The sequence below is a fragment of the Solenopsis invicta genome, chromosome 6, assembly GCF_016802725.1.
Source record: "Solenopsis invicta isolate M01_SB chromosome 6, UNIL_Sinv_3.0, whole genome shotgun sequence".
NCBI lineage: Eukaryota > Metazoa > Arthropoda > Insecta > Hymenoptera > Formicidae > Solenopsis > Solenopsis invicta.
The window spans coordinates 3,648,490-3,661,883 of record NC_052669.1 but is presented as its reverse complement, the minus strand read 5'-3'; the positions used below and the strand labels follow the sequence as shown (position 1 = coordinate 3,661,883).

General features: G+C 34.3%; 1 protein-coding gene across 6 annotated transcripts in view; it reads right to left on the bottom strand.

Annotated features, from left to right (window-relative positions):
- The window catches only part of LOC105193894 (neurotrimin), a 186,232-nt gene extending 176,161 nt beyond the window's left edge, over positions 1-10,071 (bottom strand). For all 6 annotated transcript variants that reach the window (XM_026130624.2, XM_026130627.2, XM_026130628.2 and 3 more), the window contains exon 1: positions 9,905-10,071. In XM_026130624.2, coding sequence (XP_025986409.1) covers positions 9,905-9,992 — 88 coding nt within the window. In that variant the 5' untranslated portion in view covers positions 9,993-10,071. The remainder of the gene's footprint in view (positions 1-9,904) is intronic.
- Positions 10,072-13,394: the final 3,323 nt, after the last annotated feature.

The window sequence follows — 13,394 nt, the reverse complement described above, 5'->3', positions numbered from 1 at the left end:
CGTGGCAGTCCCGCATGCTTTATTAAGGAGTTCGTCTGAACCCTCGAAAGGTTAACGTGGATTACAGCAACGGTGCTTTTTTCTAATACTCCTAATTTTCTGCACCCAGCTTTCCTTTACGCTTCGCGTTCTCAAGCACTCCGAGAGGTGCCAAGGATACCGAATCGATCACGATACCCTACTCGCAACGGCGGAACGGACCGTGTAAATTTCCACCTCCACATCGTCGACGTTTCTCATTAATCGCTGATCGATCTCCTTGCTGGGTGATTAACGTCTCGTACGGCGATAGGCGAAAGAGTAACGATACCGGTGTCAAGGGGAAATCGAGACCGGAAGAAGAGAACAATCAAGTGGAGAGAGAAGGGAAGAGAGACCGGTCAGCGGACAGTTGGACTGACGGATCCCCCAAAAGTGGGAAGGGCGCGACGAGCGTGAGAGCGAATGCTCTCCAAAAAGCATGGCGACACGCTCGAAATAGACACGCGATACTATAGACGATACAGTTGCGAGCGAGATTATAATGGCTGTTAATTTATCGTACACCGTGTGGTAACAGCTATTCGTCTTCTACACGTCACATAAGTATGCGTTTGCATTTGTTGAGGCATTGGAGCGTAAGGAGACACAAGGCATAATTTCCTCTCGCCCCACTCTCGTCACTATGAAGCACATAATGAATACGCGCACCATGGTTGCATAGCTGTGTCACGTGTCACGAGGGAAACTTTGAGCCGTTGTCATCATGAAACAGCAGTCGCACACGTTACACGGTATTGTAACATGGCGTTTGAACGGCGATGACGATAAGAGCGGATATCTCACGGCCAGGAAAAGAAACCGGGAAATTTATTACGTGATAATATACCATTTTCAACAACAGAAAGCGTAATCTGATGTACGGCGCATTATCATTCAAGATGCAAAATTCGATAACTCATTTAATACTGCAATCTCTTTGCGAAAGTTCTATTAAAAATCCTTCTATCCTAGTTTATGTTTTCCTCGCAAAAGTAGCTTATCATGCGCATGTAATCTAATATTTTCTTATTCTTCTAAAAGTTGGCATATAAATGATTTTTAACGAATATCAAAATATTTCTCATTCAAATATTTCTTATTTAACATATCTATATGCAGATTTGCATGTAGATATGTTCATATAAATTTTTAGACTATAAATAATAGTGTAACTTTGATAAGTTATATACAATTTGATTATATTTCGGAATAATTTAAAAATATGTTAGTCTAAAAAGAAAAATAATAATTAGAAAATGATATTAAATATTTTTTTTATTCAGGAAATTATGTTAAAACAGATATATTCACTTGAACGTAAGAATTTTTTTCAGTGTATTTGTTGAAATATATAAAGTTAGACGAACATCCAAATGAAACGGTAATCGTTATTCTTAGTTGCATCGTATTCTGCTGATAAAAGAGTAAAAAAGATCTACTCTTAAGAAGATAGATTTTCTTCCGAGAAAGCTCGAGTAATAGCTTAAATTTCGCGCCACGATCTCGCTGTTACTTATCGAGAAGCACGACATTTCCTTCTCGAGAAGTAGTACGTTCCTCCGTGAAATCTTTTCTTATTACACCACTATGCAAACGCAACTCAGCATCGATACGCGTAATCACACGTTCTTCGTTCGCCAAAATCTAGCAATTCTATACGTATTTCCGATAAGAATTCGCGTTGAGACGACGTGATTTTCTGATTTTATATTGTTAAAGATTAAAAGTATGACGCGGACGATATGTCTAAGGTCCGAGTTATGTCGCAACGCTTGATTAAAAAAAGATAAAAATCCGATGACAAGTTAATAACGTCCCCACGAAGATCCGATCAACTTTTTAAACTTTGGACGATGATCTCCAAGAAACTGAAAACTTGGAAGGACGGACGTGTTCCACATCAATACTTTATACGTTGGACAGTTCAATGCAGTCTCTGATTAAACGATAAATTTAATAAAAAATGTGTTTAACAGTTTTTCAAGAAAAATCGAGAGAAGAACTGAGAAGTTGAAAAATAATAAAAATTGTAACAATCTAATACACACGTAAGAAGTAATTGTGGATGGCTTAAGGAGTGAAGTGAATAAAAAAAAATAATCTCCTCTCTCGCATTATTTTTAGAATAAAAAATGGAATTGATAATAGAGAAATTCGAACTTTCTCAAACGGTTTAATAAGATAGCTCTTTATGGTTGCTCTTCTAAATTCTTTAAATGGTGATTGCAATCTCAATTGTATATAAGAGGTATAGAAGAAAATGCTATGAGCATCATAGTAATATTGCGGTTAGATAAGATAAGTCCTCGGTCGTTAAAATCTTACATTTCGTTTCAGCTGAATTTCCGAAATTCGTATTATGAGAAAAGCTCGCCACGTACAAATGTTTATGCGTTCCCGTTCATGCTAAGAACAATGGCTCCGAGAGCAACCCACCGAACTAGTTTCCGTTTCCGGAGTTACCGAAGGTCCATCCTTCTTCTAGCTAGTTGTGCATCTGTATGTATGCGTTGATGCGTGTTGATGTGTAATTCATAGGACGGAAGTAATTCTATTAATAGATAAAAGATTTGTCGAATTTGTTTGCTGTTTGAAGTTGCTGCGTGAGATTTTGATTAGTTAGGAATTTGATAATATAATATCTATAGTTTAAAGAATGAATTAATTTTTATATAAAAAGTTTTTTTTAATGTAAAATGGTGTAAATGATGTGATGATTTCGTACAAACTGGAATTTTTCGTAAAGTCAATGTGGAACTTTCATATGGAAAACCAGCTGCCTAATATAGTCTTTGCCTTTTTTAGTAATTTAAACTTGTATGTTTTTGCAAAAGATTAAGTTATCTCGAAGAGAATTATCAAATTCAACCTAATGTGAATCGGTTTATCGCATCTCTTTCAATTTTTTATATGCGCGAAGGAAATGTCTCTATCTTTTGTAGGCTTTTAAAAGCTGTACAAGTATCGGTGCATGAAAACGCACTAGAACTGCAGAGACAGAATCGGTGTCGGCGGTTGCGGCCGTGTCGGCAATCTGGACGCGCGCAAAACAGCGCTTGCAGCTGACGTTTTACACTTTGCGGTGGCTGATGGGTAGCCAGATAGGTTCCTCGAATTGTCCTCCTTTTCGTGCACAATCATCCTTGTCGCTTCAACCTGGCAAAGTTCGCACAACTCGTCCTGAGGACTGACCTCAGAATTTTCATAAAAATTTAGACCTATCGGAAAACAGCCGCCTTTCCCACTTTCCGACATCCGCTTAAAAGTATTTTACAATTGGAAACCGATACGTTCGCGTTTGATGCTTTACGTACTCATTTCTTTTTTTTAAATAAAAGACATTCCAATGTTGAGTAAAAAAAACGATAAAAAACATCTCTTGTTATCATAGTAATGCTTTTTTAATGGAACTAAATTGGCTTCAATTGACACAATTAAATATTTCTGTTCCAGATGATACTACTTATGTGTCATTTAAATTTTAACGTTTTAAATTTTATTGTTACCTTTCGAGAGACAAAATAGATACAAAGATGTTAAAAGATGCTATGCATAAAATATCTTTTCACACATTATTCTAGATTTGCTAGTTTTACATTTTCCCCACATTCAAATACATTTAGCACACATAATATGAAACCAAAATGGGACTAAAAATCAACAAAACATATGGTTTTTATTAATATAGAATGGATATTGCGTAACGTCGATTACCACGTAATTTTGAAAACAATGTCCAAGGTAGAAATGGAGGTTCTATGGTGTACGAGGAGCAGGAGCCGATTGGCGATTGGACGGGCAACCGCGTGGAAATTAATTAGCGAGCCAATTTAACTTTAACGACCGTTCGATTCCATAGAGTTTCCGGCGAGGTGTGTACATTGATAATAATTTCCCCGAATGCGCACCACTACCTTAACCATTGGAAAAGTTTTCCAAGTTAATTTTCTGATCGCGCCTGTTGATTTCACCGCGAAACAAGCTCATACAGAAAATATTTCTCATAATTCTCTCTGTAACATTTGTTTCCTGTTCTATTCAAAATATTGTATAAGCATGGAAGTAACGATCAGCGAACGTGACTATAAACGTGCGCTCGCAACAATAAAGAAACAGTATTTGTAGTACTTGATTATAATTAAAATTACTAAAAAAAAAAAATATTACTGTATGAACAATTACCGCACATTCGTACGTATGCATAGGTACACGTATCGAACGTACATAACTCCTTTAAAGCAAGTACGATCTTTTGCAACGAAATTTTATTTTCGTAAGAGGATCCGAAACTTTCGATTACAGCTCGGACGTATCTATGCGTCGTGACCCCTCGTTCAATCGATCGCCTTGAAATTTTTATGAAGTAACAAATCCGCTACTGCATGCGCAATCTAAAAGTTCCAAAATCGCACCATCATGAATTATTTCGAAATAATGAAACGCATTGATTATAGAAGAGCATTAAAAGTTTATTAGCGGTAAAAATATTTACAGAAATCTAATCATGCTTTAGCTAGATACAATAGCTTACATTTTTGTTTTTGTTATAATACGTATATAAATTCTTTTAAAAGATCTATTATAAACCAATTGGTTGATCTCTATTACATTATTTACAATAAATCTAGCAAAAAGTTCAACTATATGATATATTAATATATGTGTGATGTTTAATATACTGTATTATTTTTATTTAATTATGTAATATGGATGTATTATCTATAAACATATTCAAGCTCGTGGCAGAATTCAAGCTCAAGCAGAATATACGATTTTCATAATAATTTGCCGTCATACATTTGGATGGTTTATGAAAATTTATTAGATATGTTATTGGTGTTTATACAGATATTTACTTCATAAACAGTAATATGCATTTAGTAAAGCGCAATCTAATTAACTAATTTAAGTTTATAAATCCATAATTTTTATTAATATATAAAGATTAATGTATTATAAATATACAATTTTTTAATGCAATCAATTAAATAAGTTATAAAATAAATTATATCTTATTATAAAATTTAACAAAAAATACGTATAATCTGACTTAATACGGTATTAATAAATCGACCAAATATTTAATGTTGTATCACGCATCGCTCGTAAGCTGAGCTTTGTTCAGGAAAGAGCCGTCGTCCATCGGGATTTCATCAGACATGCAACGAGACGAACCGACAAGAAAAAAAAGACGCCGCACGTCGTGCGCGTCCTGATATGTTCGCGTCAACTCGCTAAGTTAAATTTTCAACGATGTTCAGAGGCGCCCAAGCACCGAACATCACATAAGAGATCGTCCGCTCAGACACGCGTCTCTATTTGCATAACAGAGGCGCGTTGCATAATGGAAATTGCCCCGTGTTGGATAACATTGCGTGCTTGCATCGTGTGCACACGCTGCCCGCCGAGAAAGAGAAAGGAATTTCTCTCATTCGCGTGCTGGCGAATAATTAGCAGGCCTGCCCGTGACATGAAGTTTGAAGCTGTTGCTGACTGGATATGCACAGCTGCCTTACATTTTCCGCATTCCTTAGGCAGATTGGGGTCACTAAATAAGAAATTACCTTGCACGAATGCAGTCCCTGAGTTTTCCGATTACATGAAAGTAAATCTCCCTTAACAATACAACGCGAATATTTCATTAATCTCTGCCTGGTTTTGTTATGATAAAGCGATAACTATGAGAAGACTTTAACTATTGCTCTTGTAATGCAGTACGTGCATTATTATGAATATAAACGTTTAAGTATTATACTTATATATTATTATCATTATATTCTTCATTTTAGCACTAATTGTTTTCCATTGTTAATTCATCTACAATTGTTTTATCAGCCATTTTTTCGTTTTCTTAATTAACTCGAATCTTTCGTGCCTGACTTTTTTCTAGAAATAATTAACATCTAATTCATGTCTTACTGAAGGTTTTTAGACTCACTGGTTATGAACCAGTAATCAAAATTTTAAAATTCAAAACGACAGATTTAAAATGGCGAACGAAAATACAACAAAATTTAGTATTATGATCCACCGTTCTTAATTTAAAAATTTTTATAGCAGATTTATCATAAGATCGTAAAGACTTATCAACTAACGTGTGAATACAACAAAATTTAACGTTTTGATTCACATAAAATTTACTATTTTTAAATTAAGTAGTGACTTTTTTAAACAGCCGTTACGTTGATCTTCAAAATGAGCACAGAAAGAACTCGCTGTTCTAATTTTGAAAGGTACACATATGCATTTTTCGCTTTTACTCCATTTTATAAATATTTGACGAGGTATATAGATCAAGAGATGAAATTTACAAGTATTGATTTTTTTTTGTAAATAGTTTTATTTTTCATTTTTTTAATGAAAAAAGTCACTATTTTTATTTTGTGGAAAATATACATTTTTGAAAGATTGGAACATATATGTCCTAGCAGGTACAGAAGGATTAATGGAATTTCTTTTCAGTTTTGTTTATAGTGTATGTAATGTAACTCTTAAAAAATGTTATATCTTGAAAAATTTTTAAACTGGCTTTTTTTGAAACATCTCTATAATTTAATATAAATATGATATTTCTCTTATTGCTTTCCTTATCGATAACACGTCAATTTCTTACTTTCTCATTTATTTCCATTTTTACTAGTAACTTCGGATAATTACACGTTCATGTCGCTTCGCGAAGCAGAAAATAGAAGATTGATAGCAAGTGCAATGTGGATGATAATGAAAACGCATAAGCTCCAATTGTCTATTAATGTTTCGAAATTATTGATACATGAACGTTCCAATCCTAAGCGTCGATTTATAGCATGCACAAGGAAACAGACACGATCGACAATGATACAGCATCTTGATAAGACGATTAGGGTTGCATGCGTTAGCAGTTCCGATTAATTATCGCTCATATGGTGTTTGGCATACCAAACACAGAAACGTTTAAATCGATAGCATTCGAACGCGATCCAATTTTAAAAGTATCTTACAGTCAGTTATTCTTTTATCTACCTAAATGCAAGCGTGCAGCATTTTAATAGATATCCTAATGGAAATTATGACATAAAATATCACACTGCCATTTATATTTCCTTCCGTCCGGACACGGTTATCGGGAAATAATTGCATATCACGTAATCACTCTACGGTGTAGACTGCAAAACATTAAATTCGCGATTTATTTCACGTCCAATTTTGCTTCCATTTATTATGGCATTGCAAAATCATATATCACGCAAATATTGCTTTAAAGCAAACTATATTTAGTACAATATACGCTCATCGCTTAAATAATAATGCACGGTAGTAATGCATTCCGTGTTCATACTGATATTATTCTAAAGAACTCAGTGATTAATAAATAGATGTATATATGTTTCTGTAAATTTAAATGTATCAGCATTTGCTACATTGAGATACTATACATAAATATTATATGTATAATAGATAGCTCTCATAGATATTACAGATATCTAAAATTAAATATATAAAACTAAAAAAAATATTATTAAGCAGTAAAGCGAGGAAATTTTTGTTAGAAACAATTATAGATAAATTAAAAAAAACTGTCTAGATTAATTTCCACATGTATGTACTGTTCAGACTACTCTATATGTAGCAGATTATCATATTTGGTTTATCGCTTACTATTTTATACATTGAATTGGTGTCGTTTTTCTGTTGCACGGCCTAATAGCTTTCCGGCATTACTATGTCTTGGCAATTCGTCGACCGCGTGTCACTGATTCTCCCAAGAGAAATCGAAGGCAATACTAAGAATCAGACCTTAATCTCTCTCTTCTTCTCCCCTCTTTCTCTCTCTCTCTCTCTCTCTCTCTCTCTCTCTCTCTCTCTCTCGCTCTCTCTCTCGCTCGCTTTCTTCAAGCCTTCATTTTTACTCTCCTATCGGATAATGAGATGAAATCACGATTGCTATACGTCTGATTGAAATTCTGGATTTACTACTGACATATCAGGCGTTCTACGCGATATCGCTAAAAATATTCGCTCAATTTTATTTTCCATGCAATTTATATTTCTCAATCTCCAATTATAAGTGTATTGTTTGCGTTCCCATAATTGCACATTTAAAGTATATTACGTATAACCTTATATCATTAGTATTATTGAAAACATTGAATTCCAATTATCGCAGGATGTTTGCACTCCGTTTCTTTTTTCATCTTATTTTTCCTTTCTTGAAATTCTTATTTGATCCTCTTAATAGGAATATCGATTTTTATATTCATACGTTGGTAGTGTATCCACACATTTAGATTATTGTCGAATCAGCCATTAATGCAATTTAATGATTTATCATGAAATAATTACTGTTATAAAATCCTATAATACGTTGTAACAATGATATTATAGTATAATTATTATTCACTCTAATGATCAATTAATAGTTCTCCAGGTTCTGTAATTTTGTGGAAAAATAAAAGAAATTTTATAAATTAGTTAGAACACAGTAATTAATTATCAATAGAATTTGTAATATTTTAATGTAATGGTATTATTAGAAACGCGATATTATTAGAAACGTATCATCTCCTGATGTTTAAGAGTAAAAAATTCTAGATTCTTATTTGTTTTCGCGAATGACAGTATTAATGTAAACCAACATATGGTTCGTGCATCTTAAATCCACTGCTTCGTACCGTCTGGTACCTGTGTACAGTATATACACAATATTGATCCAGGCTATTCACGATTTACTCGTTCTTTTCATCCGCGTTGTTCCTGTTTCCATCTTTAAAAATGTAAAACGGCCAATAGTCATACCCACCCAATCTTTCACTCGATAAATCATCGATTTAGCTTTATTCCTATCATCACCTTCCGTGTCATTTTATAGCGACTTCCATTATTGGCGCTTGGTTCCGCTAACAATACCAATTAGCACTTCCATAAATTTGAAGCTTTTTCCGTTTCCCTGCGGATAATACTTCTGTGTCACGCCACCATGTGCACTCCACAAATTCTCATTTAACCATACCCGTTTTATCGTTATTTAAGTCTTTGTTTTTGTGCTAAGCTTGAAAATTTTACTAAAGCGCTCGAGTTTTTGATACTTCTGCTTTTGTGACTCTTAACAACCATTAACATTTCATTTAGCTTTTGCATATTTTTACATTTATCTGAACATTTTTTTCTTCATACAAGTATATAGGTAGATTTGTCTTAAAGTATGTTACATCGTCGTTTTATGTATATTTCCAAATAAGTAAATCTTTCAAATCAATAAACCATAAACACGAAATTCTTTCAGTTAATACGAAACATCATTAATGCATCTCAAATGCAAATATATTCCGTTCTTTCATCAATTTTGTAATATACACGAAGCTAATGTAAAATTTAATCATGTTGGTTGAGGAAGAACAACGATTTCTACGAGAAAAACTGCACACACTCCAATATCTTCTACAATATTACGAAACTAGAACAACACAATAAAAAGCATAAAAAATACTGAAATGGTGGCATGACTTTATGAAGAAAGTTTCGCAAAATGGCATGTCGAGTTAAGTCAGATTTATGGTATAACCATAATGGATGGTATATACGAAGAGCTTGCATTCGGATGTCGCGGTTCTCTTGTGCATTTCACTGAGTGGACTCGCGGTTTTCTTTCACACATCGCAAAGCTTATCACTTTGGTTTTCGCCGATGCTATATCACAGTGTTTGTTGAAATGTAACGTAATTTGACACACACGTTTAGGGTACTTTTATATCAGATGAGAGAGATCCTAACAGTGTTTTACAATAAGAAGAATATACACTTAGATACAAAACATTTTTACGATGAATGTTAATCAGAGTTTCTCGGACGCGTAGCTGAGAAACCACCTTTTTATCCTTCGACAAAGAATATGATGAGCACTTACCTTCGGATGAGTGCACCAATGTAACGAAGATCCATACGGTCCACGGGACGAAAACAGCAGTGATTATTGTCATATTTATTAGTCTCATAAATTTTTCTTTAATTCCCGTTTAATTTTCGTCACGTACACGCACTGGTACAAAACCTACGCGAGCCGGAGTCTAGATGCAGACTGACTTGTCCTACGGAGTCCAGCAGGAGCAACACGACACGCATGCGTCCTGGCTTCCACGTGCCTGTCTCTTTCGTATCTTTACTAGTCACAGGAACAATTGTGATTTCCCGGACGCCCTCATTCTATCTCATTGCGTAGGAGGACTGGAGGTGCTTTCGAACGTGTTATGCGAATGTGTTATGTTATCTCGTTTATCGTCCCTCGTACGTCATCCTCTCGCGATGTCAAGTCTAGAGATTGTACATGGTCTTACACAATACACTTAACATATGCGATTCATTTATCCATCACTGTTTCAAGCCTTTTACAGTGCGAGAGAATTTGCGTCATGCGTGTTCACGTTATGAAATGCAGACTCTTCACATTCAAACCGATGATAAAAATTGAATATGGCGGAAGAAACATCTATGCCAAAGAAATATCTCCAACAATTGAAATTTTCATGCACAAGTCTTCCACATACTAGCCCTTTTCGCATTTCCACTAGTCACAGAGAGACAATTGTAATTTGCTAGATATCTCTGTTCTATCTCATTGAGCAGGAAATCCAAAGGTACTTTCGATCGAATCGTATATGAGATGTTATGTCTTTTATAGTTTCTCTTATGTTCGTCTTTTTTTTTATTTGAGATCGATGCTTTGAAGCAATTGAATTAAAAGCAATAACAAGTAAGCAAACGGACTGAAAAAGAATGTTATATACTCGTATGTTTTAAATACTTGCAAATGTATATATATTTTATAATTAATAAATTTACAAAGTATTAGGTTTTTAAAAGTAAAAGATATGAATATTTGTTTTTATATTATATTAACAATTGTCATAACAATTAACAATTATCATATTATATTTAACAATTGAACAAGACATTTTTGAAGGAAAAATCTATTTTGAAGAGAAATGAAAGATGTCGCAATTTTGTACATGATAAGAGACTGAAATTTATTGAATAAAATACAGAAATTGTTTTGTTTTAGAATAGATTTGTCTAAATTTGATTATATTTATACAAATATCCTTCTTTATAGCAAAACAAATTTGTACAATGTATGAAATGGTTTACTAAATAAAGACTAAAAGTAAAAATGTATTTTGACGTTAAGTATATTAAAATAAATAAATCCATACTTTTTTTTTTCAAAGGATCAAAGAGCTTCTTGGAAAGCCTAAGGAACCAAGAAAACTTTAATACACTTTTTTAATTTACCTTTTTGTTTCATGCTTTTGTTTTTATGTACTTTGTTTTATTTATCATCGTCCTATTCATAGTTTAAAAAGAAATATCTATGATACATAAAAATATCTTTTTTAATACATAACAAAAAATAATTTTACTGTTATTTCTTTATTATATATATTTGCTCTAATTGCATTATTTTGTAACTGTTTTGATCTAATATTTGTTTTTAATAAATAAAACATAATTGATAAATGTTAACGATTTACAAAATTGATTATTCATTTATATTTGATAGGAATAAAATTAATCAAGTTTTAATAATAGAATTTTCGATTGCATCATGTACGAGTATGCAATATCGTTAATATGTAGCGATCGAATTTGTGTTAAAAAGGACAAGATAAAAAATCAAATTTCTGCGAATCTTTCACAATCTCGTTGCTGTTGCTCCAGGGCTTAACCGGGAAAGAGTGTATTAGGCATCGCTCATTGTTCCTGAAATTAATGCCGTAAACCGCGACTCGGTCTTTACAAACGGCGCGGCGCGTACACGCTTTGGTAACGCTAGATGCAGAGGAATAGGGAAACGGAATGGAAATAATTCGCCAGGCTGTTGAGGCAGTCTGGGATTAGTGTAAGCCGTTAGAGGTACGTCCTCTCGTGCGTGCAGCAACGTTTCTTCTCTAAGAGTATTGAGGGTAAAGAAGAAAGGCAGAGGCAACAGAGGATGATCGAGAAGAAGAAAGAGTAGACGGGAAAAGGTAAAGGAGGGGGAGATAAAAAGAAGGATACGAGAACGACGCCAAAAGCGAGCAAACATATTCCATAGAACGGGCGTCGTTAGCGTGAGATTCGACATTCGACTTTCCGCGTTTGATATGAATTTTTTTTCTTTGCCGGGGTGGCATTATCGCGCGTTTTTCGTCGGATGTCCGACTGTGAGTCGCGCACGACGATAGCCAACGAGGTGGAGTCGCGTTCGAAACGGGTAAGTCAAACGAGAAAACTTCGCGGATTAAGCGCAATCAAGTACCGATAATTCCCTTGTGAATCGGATCTCCCGTCTCTTTTTCTTCTCTCTCTTTCTCTCTGTCTCTCTCTCTCTCTCTTTCCTTTTATCTCTTGCTTTCTCTGCTTTCCGAACGCAGGATAGAAAGGGGACGGATGGGTTAGAGAGGACCCTCGCGTGTCCCAGCACGAAAGGAAAACCGAATTGTTCGAATTGGATGCCGTCGTGTTCGTGGCAATGCTATCTCTTACCCCGACATCGACCCCTGCGAAAGCCCCCGCGGGCGTTATCTACCGAATTAATCGGGAAGTTTCTCGCCTTTAACTATATAACATTAATTTTAATATCAATTCGACGACTCGTGGTTTATTCTCATGATGGTATTCGCGGCTCTCCGAAGTGCTCGCCGATGCGAATTAAGGCGCGATGTCTCGCATAAGTCAGGAAATTACCTAAAAATCGTCGTTTGCTCAGTACTTGAAAATTCTTTATGATTTAAAAAGTAAAAAGTAAAAAGAGATTTCATTAAATTAAGAGATTTATTAAGTTAAAAAAATGATATCGACTTTTATATTTAATTATTAATGTAATTCTTTTTTCTTAGCGCGTCTTTTAGGAAAAATATCAATACTGTTAATTTTTAATTAAAAAAAAGAGTTTAAGATATAAGACAAATATGTGCCTCAAGATATCTTAAAGAAATTGTGTGACTCTAATTAAATTTTTAGTATAAAAAAGCAATTTTACACAGTTTCGTCCAGAAAATCTTATCAAATTTTTTATATTTAGTACAGTCATAATTTTTATATTAACTTAAATTGTAGCAAACAACCTAAGAAAAATACAACTAAAATATGTTAGTCTGGACATTGAAAATTTGTGTAAAAAGAAAGAGAGAGAGAGAGAAAGAACGCTAGGTATGCGACTAAACACTATATACCATCTAATGCAAGTGAACTCACCAAGTATTATAGTAACGTTAACTCAACGCGTCGCGCAACCACCATCAATCGTCATTATTTCCCAGATATGGCATTTATGGTTGAAAATCCTGAAAAATAACGTCCGCGTCATTCTAGGTACACGCCATGTATCCCGTATCTCGCTCTCAGTGTATTGATGTCAG